Source organism: Bactrocera neohumeralis, chromosome 6, assembly GCF_024586455.1.
Source record: "Bactrocera neohumeralis isolate Rockhampton chromosome 6, APGP_CSIRO_Bneo_wtdbg2-racon-allhic-juicebox.fasta_v2, whole genome shotgun sequence".
Lineage (NCBI taxonomy): Eukaryota > Metazoa > Arthropoda > Insecta > Diptera > Tephritidae > Bactrocera > Bactrocera neohumeralis.
Window position 1 is genome coordinate 12,443,197 of NC_065923.1, and position 18,301 is coordinate 12,461,497.

Here is an 18,301-nt window from a genome sequence, read left to right on the forward strand (position 1 = left end):
AGCACACAAAGCGCACATTGAGTTGCTCGTGAGCAGGCGGCAACAATTGCTGCCACTTAAGAGGCAAACAATTACAACAACAACAGCTACTGTAGTGGCCCTGGCAGTGGCAAAAGAAGACGAAAAAAGCCAGCAGCAACTCCAATGTGCACACGTATGTCTATTTTCATTCATTCTCACATATATGTACATACATACATACATACATATGTGGACTCATAGTTTTAGCAGTGGCAGTGGCAGCGGCGGCAACACGATTTGGTTAGTTGTCTGCATTTTCATTAAAAACAAGACCACTTTCTTGCGATGGGTTTAGTAGCTGAAAGAAAGTCAACGTGAAAGACGTGATGAGCGCGAGTGAGCTGCTGAATGCGCTGGCAACGAAAACTTGGTGAACAAAAATTTTCCACAAACACGATAAATAACGGTGATTTTGTAGGCAAATATTTAAAAGCATAAAATCGCTTTGAATACACAATAACCGATTGAATACCCGATTAAATACCCAAAATTATTGAAATTAAATGAAAAATAGTGAGTTCTGCTGCCGTTTAACGCGAAACACAACCCGTGGAGTTCACAGCGCAATATAACGGTGATCATGCGGCGACTGTGGCAATTCGTTGTAAGTTCATGTAGCGAAAATAATAGCTATTAGTTAATAAAAGTGTTCCAAAAGCAGCAGCTTGTCGCTGCATTACATAATTACACAATTGGAAGCATGAAAAAAGAAAAAAAAATTAAGCAGATAAGTATTGTAATTAAAAATGGTAATATATTGCGGCGCTTGTTTCCAAGTACTTAGTTGCAAGTCAGTTAAGAGTGAAATGTGTTTGCTGTCGGCATAAATAAAAAAACAAAAAAACAATGCGTTTGTTTTAAGACTCGCGTGTGCGCTTGGAAACTATGTAATTTTTAATTAACACCATAAATTGTAGAAAATATAATTAGCATGATAAATTGTGTTAAAACAATAAAAGGGATAAGCGCATGTTTACTTATCGCCTTTCATATAAAATTCGAGGAATGCAAATGAAATATTCAAAAATGTTACATACACTCAATCGAAGGCAGTGAAGTGAAAGCGTTCTGCGCTTCCGCGAAAATCGAATTCGAAAATGTGTTGGCTATGCGGAAAATAAAAATGCGATCAGCGGCTGTAATAATAATGTAAATAATAATTGAAATTTATGGCAATTGATAAGGAAACAAGAAAATTTTAATTGCAAAACATGTTAAAAATTTATCAATGAATAAAAGGTGGTTTTCAACAATAAAGCCATAAAATTTATAAAAATTAACCATAAATTAATAATTTTAATATAATTAGATAAAGAAAAAGAAAAATATAGTTAATAGTAAATAAAATGATAATTTTAATACATTAATAACCCAACGTTTACCCTACTACCGCCCAACTGACAACTAACGCGAGGTTGTGCCCCTCCCATACGTGCGGAATCAGCCGCGTCATGAAAGCCAACAGGGTTTTTTAACCCTCGAGCTCTCAAATTGCTCAGCTATAGCAACAGAAATATTTATATAATTATTTTTTTTATTTTTTTTTTTTTTATTAAGAGTGTTATCCACCCCCAAAATGGTCAAATTTTTAGTGAAAATAACAGTTTACACTTTAAATGGCCACCAAAATTTTGAAATGAAAAAAAAAAAAATTTCAAAGAACGTTGGGAGGAAGATTTGATTATAATTTGGCAAATTTTTCTCGGTTTTTTATTTTCGGATAATTTCGAACCGAGTTATGGTGAACACCCCCATTTGTTTTTCCAAGACGTTCTGGGGGGAAGCTCTGTTACCGGCTTATGCTTTAATATTTCTGCATGGAAAAAATACCCTATATTGTAGTGTGCCCAATAATGTACAAAAGGTCCGAATAAAATTATTCAATCCATATTTAAGAAATAAATTAGCAAAAAATTATTTTTTTACCTTGAAACCCTAACGCCTCTCTTAAACGGCTAGTGTAGGAAGGAAGGTTCGACCTAGAATCTCATCGCAAATACCCTAAGACGAAAAAAGTAAAAATTGTTTTTGAACTGAATCTAACTTGTCAGAATGGAGTTGATAACCAGGGTTCCACACAACAGAGTCATATTCAAATATACTATAGGTCTAATCAAAGTTCTAAAAAGTGTTTTAGTAACATATGTACGGTACTATAAATTCTTTAGACCAACTTTTAACAAAACTGAGAATACCTTTTGTTTTCAGAACTATGTTATCAATATGAAGATTAAAATGAAACTTAGGGTCCAAAGTAACTCCAAAATCAACAAAGTTAAAAAAATGCTTTAGTAAATAGTATTTTATTATAAACGTATAAGGAGAGGGAAACCAAGATCTACGAGAAAAGCAGGGTCTAACATTGAGATTCAAAGGCAAATCATTTCTATCACACCAAGCAACCAAATCATCAGTGCTCAGTAGTAGCAACTAGTCATATGGTCCTTTTTTAGGACATTTTCTAATCTTGAATCTGAATTATGGAATTTTTTAAAGCTCAGCAAATTGAAAAAAAAAATTATTGATCTTTTTACTGGCCATTATGTAACAGTTGATAAAGAGCTTGATAATGATCAGTCAATATGTTGGCAGCTATGTATACGCTTAGTGGTTTGACCTGAAACTTTTTTTTGGAGTTTGTATCGGTGTAACGTGTCAAATGAAAATTATTTATAAAGACATGATTTCGAATGTTAAGATGGTATGACAGCTATACGCTATAGTGGTCCATTATGGGCGGTTCTGACAAATTGCCTGAAAAATCGCTGGTTATAACAAACTTCGGGCAAACTTTAGACTCAAATAGTCGTCTTAGGTTAAAAATGTTCATAATGCTCATAGGACAAATTTCAGGCCTAGATTCGCCAATTTTCATTATGGCTTTTTAGTCTGAAAACAAGAAAAAACGTAAATCGACCAGCTAATATTAACATACCTTTACAAAAACTTTTTCCGATTCTATGTCTTTGATTATGCTCGAACTTATTTTTTATGTTTAAATAAGCTTGCCAATTTTCGTAAAGATATTCAAATGAAAGAGTTTTATATAGACTTGAATCCGATCGTTTCTTTGCCCTTTTTTTGAATAGATAGATCTCTCCTTTCGTTTTAAAATAGTCCCTTAGACAAAGTTTTCATAAGCACCGCAACCTATTTTTTATTTTAGTCCCTGTATTATATATCACATATGGTAACAAAAATCCAACACTCTGAAAAATTCCAGGATAAATGTCATGGCTGTGGTACGATTTTGCTCAGCCTTTTACTAAGAGAACTTTGGTTGTAATCAATGTGGAAATTTCACCCAGAACCAGGTAGTACAACGACACAGTGCAGTTTTTGAAATGAATCATATAAGCCCTAACGCTTAGGGAAGCTTAGCTACCACTTAGTTCACGGATATCACACTTTTAGAAGTTAAAGGGTTAGCCACCTACCTTTCTTCTGGTTTCTGGTGGTGAGTTAGTTAACTGAGTCTGAGTTGGCTTAAAATGTTTAGAAATTACATATGTACGTTAGACCTCTAAACCACGGTAAACCCCATATAACACCCTTAACACTTCAATCCGATTTGTAATACAAACCTCTTTAGGGTAGACAGGAAAAAGTATCTTGGATGTCAAAATTAATTAAATTTACCGACAGACGTCCCAAATAGAACCCGTCTCATCATTCTCGATTATTATAATTGGTTACAAATTAATGCATTAAATGTATAATGCATACATAAATCTTTTAAGGAGGTATGTACCTCGAATGGAGCCCCTAAAATATATTGAGGTATTTCCGGCTACAACATATCGCCATTATGTACATACGTTGGTTACCTTGTACAGGTATATTTCGGAATTTTGGCAACCCTGGTGTTGCAAACTAGCAACTCACAACTTTATCGTCATGTTTTATACATACTCAAAACGTTTTTGCATATGAGCGTTATTTCTGTTTTTTACAGTACCTTAAAATATTCATCTCGTCGAAGACATGTAATTAAATCAATAATTTTTTTGACAACTTTCGACACAGATTAAATCAGCATCGCTGAACTTATTTCAATTTTTGACGAAGAAGCTCCATCAAGGACCTTTGTTTATCGGTGGTATGGTGGATGCAATCGAGATTGTATGTATGTAGATCACTCCATGACGAATTTCGTGAAGGCTGTTGTTCTAAGCAAATGGTTGTGGGTTTACCAACTTTTACGTTCAGTAAAAATTAAAAAACAAAAAATTATAAAGAAAAGTGGCTTATCCTATATTCAACTTAAGTTTAATACTCCACACGTATTTGAAAAGTGAGAGGAAAAAGTCGGTAATATATCAAGACCAGGGTTAGAGGTCTCTTACGGCATACCAGCTGCAAGAAAGCACAATTCACATTTATTATGTGACTGAAAGTAAGTAGATATAATGAAAAAGCTATTCGCAGCGTGCTTCTAACACATCAGCGGAAAACTAAAAACAGTTGCGCTAAACGAGCCATACAAGTTTATGACTCAATTGCGGCGCAGACCGAAACTCGATATTCAATACTTTTATGTAAATATTTGTAAGCAAATACTCGTAAGTAGTAACTGCCATGTGCTTGAGCAAATGCGGTTGCGTCGTTGAAAAGTGAAAGTGCCGAAAAATAGAGAAAAACTCTGCCAAAAGTGTGCACATGCGCGGCGATAAAAGCGTGGGAACTACGCATAAGTATGCAGCGTTGGGCCAACATCTAGGACCCACAGAACGGCGAAACATAACAATCTCGTCATCTAGCGGAGGTAAAAACACGACAAGCGTAAACAAAAGCCAATTGAAAAGCTAAAAAGTCATTGAACGATAGCGATCGGGCATAATGGCGACAACAAATGCATTACGCACGCAATAACCGGTGTGTGATCTGTGCATTGAACATTCGCGTTTACATAAAACTGATTAATTGAAAAATAAATGAATGAATAAGAAAGAAACCGGCGTGCATTGGCTATCCAGTCGGGATTTTTGTGTTTATTTATTGATATTTTTGCCATTTATAGTTTTATTTATTTGATTAATACACCTATTGCCATTTATATAAATACACACATGAGTATATAGGTGGGGATATGCATTTAGCTTGCGCATAGAGTATAAGAGCATAAGCTGGCAGCCACAATGACCACGCATGCGCAGCTGTTGGACGTGTTTTCCACACTTGGACGAAGTCGTCGACACACAGCTGTGCAGATTACAATGGAAATATCGATAATCGCAAGATATAAACTACATGTGTACACAAACACTTCACACCAAAGTAGAGGGTGAGTCGATTGGTTCGTGCAAACTTCAGTATACTCTAAAAAATGTTTTCATTCAAACAGGATAACGTTTTGTAATGATAAGTAAACGTGGCTAAACGTCTTTTACACTCAGCCGAAGATCAAACTTCACACGAACATACACCGAGCGAAATAGTAATGCAAAATATTTTTAATCTTCAAATTAGTGAAGAAAGCAAACGTTCGAATACAACAGAATTTAATGCAGCTTTTTGTAGTAGAAATTTTAATTTTTTCAAGGACGTAGAAGAAAATAGATATATGTGACAAAAATAAAATTAAATTCATGCTTGTATGCATCGAATTTACGAATGACTTAAGGACACAGAGGTCGATTTTTGCCCATTCTTCTTTAATTGCTTTTTTGAGCTGCAATGGGTATCCAATTGGCGTCCACTTTTGTAAATTTGCTTGCTAAGAATGCTCCAGAGGTTGTCCATTGGATTAAGGTCTGGACTAACCGCCGGCCAGTTCAACACAAGAATATTTTTTTCGATGCGATACGCTCAACGCTGTCAATTTGAGCATTGTACTCAATTCTTCTGCAAAATTTAATAAAACATCATCCAATGCTTCTACGTAATTTTCTGCATTCATCTTAAGAGAAATAAAACATATCGGTGTCTTGCCACGGTAGCTAAAAGCAGCCAAGGTCAAAAGAGTGTGGCGCATTAGTCGCGGTTCACGAATATCTCTCCAATACTTCTGACAACTCGATGGTTTCATCCAATTGAACTTTTTACATTGCTAAATATTATGGATTGCCATTCATCATTGAGTCGAGTCGTCATAAATTTTGGCTTGGCCAGTCGCTTTTGATATTTTAAATTTGAATCTTCACCCAAAATTTGCTGAATTATTCTTAAGAGAAAATTCACTTCATATTTGGTTAGGGCTGATGTTTTTATTGACAACTAACCGTCTTATCGCCCTTTTACACCAGTTCTACGGGTTCTTCGCAGCGGCTATTCCAGTTTGGGAAAAAAGAAATATTACACCCATCCAAATCTGAATACGGTGGTTGGTCGATGGTATTCATTGGGTTTTTGGCTTTAAATTGGGTCATAATTGTGGCTCGATGCGAGGGTGCATTATCATCGTGTCCATGAATTGTTATTGCACAATTCTCACTCAAATGCCTCAATATGGCCAAATAGAAGTCTTTATTGATCGTCTGACCCTCCGAAACAAATTCATGATGCACCAAAACGCAAATATCGAAAAAAAACAACACATGATTTTTGAGCGGCTTTAGCGTGGTTTTTTGATTTAGGGTCATTGCCTCATCGGCAGTTATAATGCTCTCCATGAATGTGGGATCGGAGTTCGCACGATCGAGCAGGAGCAAAGAGACCTGTTTACGGTACTCTTTTCGAAAAAAAAAATCAGTTTTATCGGAACGAGTTGAGCAAGAACGCGTTTCATACACAAAATATCTACCAAATTCATTCGAACAGACTCGCGAGAGATGTCGAGCTTTCTTGCCATCTCTCTAACACTTGACTGACGATTTCAAGCAACATATCCTTCACTTCACTTGTTTAATAAAACGAGGCATGTATTCATCTATCTCTCGACCTTTGAAGCCTATATATTTGATAAAATTGAGTCACCGTAAGCCTTTTCCAACATTCACAATGATTCCGCATACTACATAAATTCGGCTCGAAATACAAAATTTGAGACAAATTCTTTGTTCGATATTTTTATCCATTGTAAAAATCGTAGTGCGTTACTGAGGTGTACCGACTTAAACAGCTATTGTAAACAAACTGGTTGACAGATCGGGCGCATATTTTGCATAGTAATTAAGGACAGTGCTACCAACTTAGCAAAATACATATTTTTGAAATATTGTTTACCCGGGAAATTTAATTACAATTTCCGGATGCTTTTTTGTCACAAAGTATGATAAAGTCTTACAAAAAACTGAAGTCCAAACACGAATTCGTTTAACGGCATACCCGTTACATAGAAAATACAACATTTTACAAAATTTCCAATAAATACCTGTTTATTAACCCTGTATTTATATGTAAAAGCTTTATTACTATTTTCTGCATTGTTATGACAACCGTCAGCCACCACCTTTCAGTTTCGTTTGCATGTAAAATTCATTGTTAACTTTAATTAGGAATAATCACAAAACGCGTGCGTATGAAATTGATAATAATTAACAATGTTTGACATTCAACTTCTGTGTGTCAGAAGACAATATTCACTGAAGAACAAAGTGAAATATTTCAACCTTGATATTCACAGAGTTGCAAGCACTGGGAGGTTACATTTATTCAAGGTTGTTGAGCTCAAAAATCTTTGAAATATTTAACTTATTTTTTGGAAGGAAGAGCGTGGTTATGTAGATTATTGCTGGTATTTCGCCAGAAGTTACAGAGAGCTTTCAACCATTTTTTGGTAGTAGATCAAGTTGAGTTGACAAGACTTGATTAAGAAATTTTACTTTTGATCTGAGAAAATCTTTGAATAGTTGACTAGTTATACCGTTCGAAATTACAACAAACGATAAATGGAGAATATAGTCTTCAGTAGGCCTCCACAGCCCTTCCAATATACTAACTTACTGATTTTTAACTGGAGACCGATTGGGCAGAGCTGCAGTATAAGTACCTATAACCAATGTTATGCCAAAGTTATCAAAGTGAATCGTCAGGTCAGGTCAATATACCTACAGGCAATATTAGAGAGCGGGTGAGTCCGGTGGGCTAAAGTTTTTGAGTTTTTGGGTCTGAAACAATTTTAGGCAGAAATATTTCGTTCACCGCCAAACACCTATTTTCGGAGGTATCGGCTATGGGATCAAGGGAATCCAAACTTTCTCAAAATAAATAACTGATTATTAAATTTTACGAAAAAACACGTTTTTTAAAAGACCTTAAACTGAAGAGTGTTTTATTATTGTCTCGCAAAAGCAAATAAATTATAGTAAGTTCACTTTAAAGACTTTTCCCACTCTCTTCTCAACAGATTTATGCCACATTACTCTCTTTGTGCGAGGTATGTAACGGCACAACAACAAAACCTTACACAGAAGCTGAAACAACGACAATAATACCGGTTACGACAACAACAACGAATTCAAACACGTTCGAAACAACAACGTTAACAACACCAACTAATTTGTCAGAGCCATTGCCCACATTGGCAGCGAAATTGGTGCGACAACGTCGGCAACACCCGTACACCGTTATAAGGCATGTGGTCCGGTCCTCGAAGCGCGGCACGAAGTCACGGCGACGTCAGAAGTGGCCAAAATACAAATATGGACCACCAAATTACAGCATCGGTCACCCGATCACTTACTACAAGCCAACGAAACAATATTTACCCGAGATAACAGAGCCACCGAAATATTCGTCAATCGACGAATTGGATTTGACAAATCACTTCAATTCCGCCGATTATGATGCGCATGCACCAAAGGGCAATCACTATGAAGATCAAACCATGGATTTGGATTTCTACAGCAATACGGACCACTCGTTTCCGGAAGAGCCTAAAGTCACACATATAGAATACAGCACTTATGATGCGAAGAAAGAGGTGCCCACCTATTCGTATACGTCGACTAAAACGGAATTTAGAAAGCCATATTTGAAACTGCAAAGCTACAAAGGCTCGAAGAATCATGGTGGCGGTTATGAAATGTCAAGCAGCAGCAGCGGTGATTCGGGTTACGAGGATACGCACTCGTTCATACCACCCGACAATGTCTACGACATGCATCCGATGAGCAGCTACGATACGCCTTCGCCACAGCATGACGGCAATTATTACGACTACACACCAGTAGACACGAGTTCACATTCGAATACGCATATACCGGCTGCAAAGTATGGCGTACCAGATACGAATATACCGGTTCTTTTCACACCACCAGCCAAGCAACCGGATTATCACGCCCCGAAGCCAACAGCCGTAGATAGTTATAGCATTTATGATAAGAAAATACCAAATGCGGGCTATAACTCGGTGAAAACATCAGGTCATACTAGCTTTGCCGAACCACCGCCGAAAACCAAAGTCGAAATCACCTATTCACCCTCTTATGAGATTACCTTACCACCATCGAACCATAAGCCTGCAGCGGTAGAAGATTATCGACCAGTACCTGGTCATTTTGCTGAGCCGCCAGCAGAGCCGACACCTTCTTATCATCCACCCAAGGGACCGGTGTACCGACCTACAACTACGTATCGAATACCTGAAACCCCAGCACCACCTGCATATAGTCCAACTCCACCACCTCCTCCTCCACCATCTTATCACCCGCCTGAGACGCATGAGCCACCTGAGTCACATGCACCGCCATCATATGATATACCGGAATCACATGAAATTGCCTCTTATGAAGAAACCGATTTGCATGAGCCGCCATCTTATCAACCACCCGATATACATGCGCCCACATCTTATGAGGTGCCCGAATTGCCCCACGCCCCACCTTCGTATCAGCCTCCTGAGCCACCAATACATCCGCCGTCAAGTAGTTTTGAAGTGCCCGCGCCACATCCGCCGCCAGCATACAGCGCACCCGAGCCACAGCCACCTCAGCCGCCATCTACGTATGGTCCACCCGACCCGAACTTTTCAAGTCCATCCGCGCCTTCGCAGTATCCACAACCGGACTACATATCACCGTCGAGTAATTTGCCCATAAACTCTAAATATATGCCGCCAGCATATGACTACCCAAGATCGAGTTATGAAGTGCCCATCTATGACCCGATACCCTTCGAGGCATCGAACAACGACGAACACGAAGCATATCCGCCGCACACATTCGAGAATCAGCACATCGACAATCACGCACAATCGGCATCCTCACCTATACCAACCGCCGATGCACCAGCAACGCGTCACCCTGCGAATAACTTCAATACACCGTCGCCTACAAGAATCACGAAGGGATTCAAAGTGAAAACCAAGCGTAAGCGTCTGCGTAATAGCACACCGGCTGTCACCACCAAACATATATTGGACGCGCCCGAATTGGAAGAAGCATTCGAGGCCGGTCAACGTCATAAGAACCAATTGGCGCTAAGCCCCGACACTGTCGTTAATGAATCCAATTACGTGGAGGCACAACGCCATGACGAACCCAACTATTTTTTGCCCACTATCACGCCGGATGTGGGGAACGATAACAGTTACGTTAGTACCGCATGGAATCCCATACGTATACGTGCCGCAAGTACGCCCACAGCACTGCCTGCCGCAACGGCAACGAAGGCTCAGACACCCTCAGTACCGGTAACGGCTCCCACGGCCGCGCGACCGAAAGAACGTCGACAAAATTCTGGTCGCCAACGACAACAACAACAACAATCTGTGGGGCCGTCATATACGTCGACTAACGGCGTTACTACAAGAACACGACAAACAACAACACCGCTACACAGCGCAAGTGAGAATACTGCTCAGGTAACGGTAGATAAGTCGCGTTCGTATAGTTACTATGGCGGCACTTCGACGATACCGAAAGCAAACGATCCCAGTACATATCGTACACGAGCTAATACTTATAGGCAACCGACAAGAGCTCCACCTGTGACACGCCAAAATGTGCCTACATCTAATAGGAATAGAGATAGAGATGAGCCCGTGCCGCATCGCACAACGAAAAGCGTTTTCGAAACGACTTATTTCAAAAGTCCGCGAAATGAGCACTTGGAACGGCATCTGGGCGCATACGCGCAGAGTTTGCCGAAAAACCATAAACTATATTGAGTATGGAATATGCAGAAAGGGGTTGGGTAGAAATGTAGGAATGGGAAAAATGCGGTTATGTCTAGATTGGTAAGATTTTCCGACTTTTAAATATTTATGTAGTAATACAAATATTGAATTTGACTGCTCTTAACGGTACTGACTAGTAATTATTTGTAAAAGATAGCAACAAAGCCGTTAACCATTAAAAAATTTTCGCAAGAGAGTAGTAACTTCGCTCACGAGCTGTAATTATTTCTCTCTCGAATCGATGCATACTCTAATTCGCTCACGAGTTAGGTTATGTCTCTTATTTTACTTCCGAATTTGGCTAATTATTTTAGGTTCAATGCTTGATCCTCAAATGGGGATCGCGCTTGGATTACTTAAAGATGAAGATTAATATATAAGGGACTTTTTATATGCTTTACCTATCATATTTATAACGTATAATTACTGTAACTTATTATGTAATATATGTCTCCAATAATAAAGGTTTTGATAAGAATTGCAATTGTTTTTGTATTATGTAAGTGTACTTACGATGCGTTCGATAAAATTGCGCCACTTTTTGCTTGTGCTATACATTTGGAAATCATTGAAGAACACAGGGCCCGATGAGGTAGGCGGTAAATCAGGTAGGTTTGTATCCAAATTGAAAACCTTCCGGCATTTTTCAAGTAAAGCTTTCATAACTGGCATCAAAAACGAATATTCTTCGGGATTGCCAACTGCAAAAAAAAAAACAAAGAGACACGATTTAGTAAATTAGTAAAAAGTTAGTAGAACGAAACATGGCACTCAAATTTAATTTATGCTAGATTTTATAGTTAATGAGAGGTTAATAAAAGCAAAAAAAAAAAAATACTTCGGGTGCAGGAAAGTTATAATAATCTTCAGAAATAAAATAGTTTTCCATTCGGAAACTTGACAGTGATCGTTGCTGTTGTAACGACAGAATTCTGTCGAGTTGACAGTCCCTGACCGGATCAAAAATCACGGTCCGTTCCGGTTACGTAGACCCGACTGTCGCGGGAACGGATAATATTAATCGGTCAGTTTGTACGGCAGCTATATGCTATAGTGGTCTTTTTAAAACGAATTTATTTGGGTATTGTACCGTTGCCTTGGACAGTGGTCCAGGCCCGATTTCGTGAAGATATCTTGTCAAATAAAAGAGCTTCCCATATAAGAACTGGATTTTGATCGCCCTATTTGTATAGCAGCTATATGCTCTAGTAGTCCGATATCGACGGTTCCCACATATGTGCAGCTTCTCGGGGAGAAAAGGGCATGTGAAATTTTTTCGGATCGATAACTCAAAAACTGAGCGACTAGTTCGCGTATATACAGGCAGACAGACACACTGACAACTAGCGACTACCAACCTTCAATAGCATTATCCAAAGCGCGATTAATGCTGAACAATAAGTACGCCAATTCACTGGGATCTTCTGTGTTGCGACTCTGCAGTATGGCGTGCAACTTCGCTGTGGCCATAGCCACCACACCCGGATTGGGGTGATATGAGCATTTTAACAGCAAACCCAAGCACAAACGTATCATATCCGACCAATCGTCGTTAGAGCCCTGTTGGAATATCATCAAAGCGTCCAGGAGTGCTAAAACACCGTCCAACAGCTTTGTTGAACATTTCTTCGATTCATCCTCGTTCGAACCGAGCACGACAAGGTCATACACCATGCGTAGAATTTGTGAGGCATTCTAAAAATGAAAAATCATTATAAACAAAATATGCTAACACAGAATTATTATAATTATTTACACACCTCTTGGTTTATTAGCGTCTGATTGCCATTTTCGGACAGATCGAAAAGCGACGCCTGCACAGCCATTTCTAGTATGCGCAGGCGCAAAGAGAGATGCGATGTCACCAAATCGTTATTGAGCGCCAGCAAATTTATGCAGCCGAGCACTTGTCCACGCTCCTTCCAACATTGTGGATGATCATTGCTGACGCCACGCCAAAAAACGGTGAATAATATATTCGAAACTAGGTACACAAGCTGCTCTTCGCTGTCCACATCGGCATCTGGTGAAAATTCAAAGCCCGTGGTTTTGCTCTAAAATCAAAAAAAAAAAATTGTGTTAAATATTGTTGAATAAAGCAGCTCGGGCAGCACTTACCTCCGAATCGGCTTTTTTGACAACTCGCTTTGGTGATTGCGTCGTTGAGCTATCTGAGCTTATGGATTCCGTGCGTTGACGCGAAAGGCTCTTAATAAACGAAAATGACAGAAGGGGTTAGAAAAGAGTGCAGATATTTACTGTTACTTTCTTACCGTTGTCTCGGCCTCAGTGGAACCACCCAGCGTCAATGACTCGAAGGTGTCTTGAATATCGTGTGTAGTTTGGCGTATAACTGAGAAAACAGATGAAACATTTTCGACGACAGCACCAGAAACAGATTCGGCCAGTTCTGTAAGACGATAAAGGTCGATTACTTTTTAAGATAATCATAGGTAACAAACAAAATGTAGAATATGTGATAATGCTGGCGTAAATACGAAGTAATATAAGAATATTATTTTTTTAAAGGACTTTGGCACTCACAGCGTTCCGCAAAATCATTGCGAAAAATCTTAGTTCGCGCCACAACTACAAACACTACGAAGCCTGTTGTTGCCTTCTCGGTTCTATTTACCTTTAATTTCACTCTCGATGACGTTGGCAGCCTCCGTAACACTCGCTTGTATCTCATTCAATATGAGACCGCCATCACTATGCTCATCATCATGCTCCTTGGCCAATTGATCTAATTCCACTTGCTGTTCGCAGAAACTAATCAAGTCCGATTGATTCGCGAAGTCATTATTATCTTCCAAAAGCACATCCAAACTAATGCCAAAGCTCTTACGCTTCTCCTCATCGGGTTTGACATTCGTAATCGGTTTATGTATTAGCAGACGCGCAATGGATTCCTGCCAACCCGATTGCTTGGCTATGGCCTGCGGTGAATTGTGCTTGACAAATGTAGTTTGCAACAGACGCTTGGCGATCTCCAACTTAATTGGCAACTCACAGGTGCTGATGTGATGTACAAGGAAAATAATGCCTGCGTAGTCGGCTTCTGAGCTCAACATTTCGTCGACTAAGTGAAAGAGTATGGTGGAGCTGAGGGTCATTGGTATGGTGTAGGAGAAGAAGCCGGGAAAGAGAGAGCTATCGCTGGCGTTGTCGTGCAATCGTAGTATTTGTTTATACTTCTGATTTACGCGCGAAGTGCTCAGCAGGCAATTAATGAACTGTGTAAGAAAAAAGAATGAACTTCATAGTATGTGTAAAAATTTTAACTACGCACCCTTATAGCGGCCTCTTGCACTTCGGTGCTATAACTCTTATCCACAAAGTAATTGTACAGCAAATTAGCCGTCTGGGGTTCGTGCAATAGCAGAATCATTTGATCTTTGCAGTTCTTGCCCTTGATATGGAATGTCAACATCTCCAGAAATTCGATGAGCACATTTTCCTGCCGCACCGACGCCAAGAACGCAATCATAGTGGAAATCTCTTTGATATTCACATCCTTCTGCAGGTAAAACCGCACAATAGCGTAAAGCGTGGCGCGTAAGGTCTTCGCATCCTCCGGCGTAATGCTGTCCGGCGCGCTATAGTGATCACGCACAACATCCAAAAAGAATTGTATGCCGAACTTCTTGCGATAGTACTTGCGATCGTTCTTAATCATAGCGCTGAGGTACTGCACATGACCGAGCGTGATTTGGAAGTTCATGCGCGCCCAAATGTGAAAATTGAATGCGATATCGGTGTATAATACGTCCAGCAGCGCCGAGTTGCCCTGCGCATTGCCACTCTCCGACTTTTGACCTTGCAGAGATTCGATGAAAAGATGCGTTGCCATCAACGCATTCACATCAAATATGCTGGGCGAGCACTTTTGCAGCATAGCGCCAATCATTTGCAGGCACTCGCTATTAAGCATATTCTCCTGGTTGTTTTCATGGCCGTGTGTGAGGTAGCGCAGGAAGCAAATGAAACTGGCGACGGGGAATTGTATCATCTTCCACTCTGTAAAAGTTGGGCGTACACTTGTTTAGTTGAGTATCAAGTAATATATATTAAGGGGCACATACCTGTGTAGGAATTGGAGGAGAGCATTTCCCAATCGGAGAATTCTTCTGCGGTTGGTGTGCGTAACTGTTCGCCGCTGCCCAGCGAATCATTGCCCTCAGCGCTGGATAGCGAAAAGTCATCTTGCTGCTTGGTGAGGCGATGTAGTATCGGCAATATCGCCTGTACGCCGCCGATACTATTTATTGTATCTTGTATTTTTACTATGGCGCAATGATGGGCATGGACTTGTGATGGGAAACGACCGCCCGGTATGAGATCTTGACAGCTTTCGCTCCAATAACCACCGGGTGCATAACAGAATACAAAACGCGATGTTAGCTCGAGCAAATCATTGTCTTGCGAGAATATCGAAGGGAAATGTATGCCCGCATCGAATATGGTTTTGATATTTGTGGTGGGCTCTGCCAAGAGTACAGCGCCCACTTGACCACGCAGACAAGTTTGCTCGCCGAACACAGTGTCTTGCATGCCGATGGGAAAATTTTTCACATTCGGATCGAATGAGCTTTGTGTGCGCAGCGGAAGCGTAAAGTAATTTGAGACCTGTGCAGGAAGTAAGTAAACAAATAAATAAATATTGAAAGAACAAAAATTATTTTATTAAAGTAAGCGCTTGATAGACGATGACTACACTGACAACGCTGCTACTCACGTTGGTTGACAGTGTGCGCTCGAGCAGGCTAGGCAGCACACCCTTATAAGAGCTGCCCGACTCCTGGGATGATGAACGCGGTAAGGGCGAGCCAGTAGCACTGACTGCGTGTTGTTCAACTTGATGGCCACGTAAAGGCAACGCTGCCGAACCGATTGAGCAGAAATTGAAGGGCTGAAATTCGATAGCATAGAATGATAACATTTAGCGAAAAGCAATATAAACAAAATTTAAACAAATTTACCTCATTAATCGCTTGCACTTTGAGCGTCGCACTCAATTTCTGCATGAAGTCAATGTAAACATTGATTTGACTATAAGAAAATGGACGCTTGGGCGGCGTAATAGCGACGGTAACATAATGCCATTGTCCGTCCAACAACGTTTTCGTATGCACCACCGATGTGAGATATTCGCGACGCGTCAATGCTGCCACAACCAAATTGCCGCTATTCTGTATGAAAACTTCAAAGCCGGTGTGACTCGCTGTGCGCAAACTGCAAATGCAAGAAGTTTAATGCATAAGAAAGTTGATAGCAATAAAACATGAAAAAATGTTAATTTCTGCTACACCGAAACTATAATGCCCTTCACAAGTGCATTTCGTATAGCATAAAAGCATATTTACTTGAGCAACATGCGTCGACAATTCGGCCGATCCGTATCCTTTGAGCCTTCACCATCGCCACCTTTGCCAGCCTTCCTCCGGCTCACATCCACATTTTCTTGCAGCCTTACGAGCATGTGAAAAATGAAACCATATGACCCCGACATGGACCAATTTTTGATATCAGGCACCGCAATGCCTTCATGCGACGCGCTGATTGTAAAAAACTGCGTGCAAACATTGCTATTATTGAGACTTTGCAATGAGCAGACAATCAATGTTTGTAGCAGTTGTTTGGATTGTGGAAAACCGCTCTCCTCACGCAATAAACTGAATATACGTTTCAGCTCAATCGGTATGATGCTTATTTTACTTAGCTCTTCAATGAGTTTGATGAAATTTTGTATGCAACTTTCAGCGAGTTTCTCATACTGATGCAAACACTCACAAATCGCCTTAATGGTGCGATTGTCGCAGGCAACGGATTTACTAGAAAGTGAAAAAAATGCGTAAATTTAATAAAAGAAGTAATTTTAGTGACATAGTTGATATTTACGTTGCATAATTGGTGGTGCAGCCGCGCAGTATTATATTGCTTAAGTAAATTTGTTCGCGCTCGTTTATCTCCGGCAGCCACTCAATCAGTTTGATGACAACTTCTGGCAGTACGAGCAAATGGTTCTGCTCATTATAGGCCATATTGAAGCATGCGTCCAAGAGTGTATCGTTAGGTACGGCTAAGGCTTTTAAGCTCTTGAAAAATTTCTCTATTTTATCGTACACACGCAAATGTTCGGCAATGCTGGGCGAATTGCGTGTAATTACCGCTAACGCTTTGGTGGTGGCGCACAGCACTGGCGCATAGTTCATATTCCAGCCCTATGTATACACAGCAGATACAAATTATTTTCGAATTTTATAATTGGAAAATTTAGTAGCTCACATTTATTTGCTTTGGAATGCTTATAAGCGTATCTACCAGCGCCGTCTCGCTAATAGCTTCACAGATAACATGCGCCTTCACCACATCCACAAGGAAGAGGCAAACATTCTCGACGGTCGCCGCCAACGCATTCACGTCCACAATCACATCGCTGGCCTCGTCATCACTAGCGATTTCAAACGCTACGCTATTGCCGCTGAGAAAGTGATCAGTGGTCAAAAGGGTTTGCAGGGCATCACAGTAAAGCTGAATTAGCGTAACTAAATCTATTTGGCGCTGGAGAAGGCAAAAAAACAAAAACATATTATTATTTTCGTATATTTCAATTATTTTTTTATACCGTTACTCACTTCTTCCGGACTAGACTTTTGTAATACAACAATCATAAGAGCACAGCACTTCAGCGCAACGGCGCGCAGCTCACTGGCGCTTTCCCACTGTGCAATAATCTTCATAATGACTGAAACGGTTGCGGGACAAATGGCGCGCATGCCATTACGCTGTAACCGCCGATGGGAAGTTGGTATGAATGAATTGGAGGTTAGAAAAAATTAGTATACCTTAGTTTTGAGGAAATTATTTTTAAAAATCATTTGTTTACAATTATAGCAACAAGCAGAAATAAAAAGTGTAAAGAACAGTTGAGAATCAAAAGTTTTTAATTTTGAGAGCAAAGCGGTTGTAGTTGAATTTTTGAAAGCTTTCCATCTAAAAATTTACAAAACATTATTTATGTTTTTTTTTTTTTTGTTTTTGTTTATAAAACTCACTAGTTGAAGGAAAACCAAATATTTTTCGTCAAAAAAATTTTTTTTTTGTTATAAACTTCTAGTAAAGAAAAACTTTTTTTCATCAAATATTACAAATATTAAATTCAAGACTTTTAAACCAGCTTTCCCCTTTCGAAACATAAAAAATAATTTTTAAAATTTA

At 39.6% G+C, this 18,301-nt stretch overlaps 2 protein-coding genes across 3 annotated transcripts in view; one reads left to right on the top strand and one right to left on the bottom strand.

Moving 5' to 3' along the window:
- Positions 1-18,301, bottom strand: part of LOC126761528 (neurobeachin-like protein 1) — a 107,877-nt gene that overhangs the window by 86,600 nt on the left and 2,976 nt on the right. For both annotated transcript variants that reach the window (XM_050477818.1, XM_050477817.1), the window contains 14 exons: positions 17,719-17,868; positions 17,369-17,644; positions 16,982-17,304; positions 16,447-16,914; positions 16,063-16,315; positions 15,819-15,992; positions 15,166-15,709; positions 14,373-15,100; positions 13,716-14,316; positions 13,354-13,490; positions 13,199-13,288; positions 12,841-13,134; positions 12,439-12,775; positions 11,594-11,781 (listed from right to left, as the gene is read on the bottom strand). In XM_050477818.1, coding sequence (XP_050333775.1) covers positions 11,594-11,781; positions 12,439-12,775; positions 12,841-13,134; positions 13,199-13,288; positions 13,354-13,490; positions 13,716-14,316; positions 14,373-15,100; positions 15,166-15,709; positions 15,819-15,992; positions 16,063-16,315; positions 16,447-16,914; positions 16,982-17,304; positions 17,369-17,644; positions 17,719-17,868 — 4,563 coding nt within the window. The remainder of the gene's footprint in view (positions 1-11,593; positions 11,782-12,438; positions 12,776-12,840; positions 13,135-13,198; positions 13,289-13,353; positions 13,491-13,715; positions 14,317-14,372; positions 15,101-15,165; positions 15,710-15,818; positions 15,993-16,062; positions 16,316-16,446; positions 16,915-16,981; positions 17,305-17,368; positions 17,645-17,718; positions 17,869-18,301) is intronic.
- On the top strand, positions 331-11,539 carry LOC126761530 (uncharacterized). The gene is made up of 2 exons (XM_050477824.1): positions 331-625; positions 8,309-11,539. Exons 1-2 carry the CDS (start codon positions 602-604, stop codon positions 11,069-11,071), a joined length of 2,787 nt encoding a protein of 928 aa, XP_050333781.1. The 5' UTR covers positions 331-601; the 3' UTR covers positions 11,072-11,539.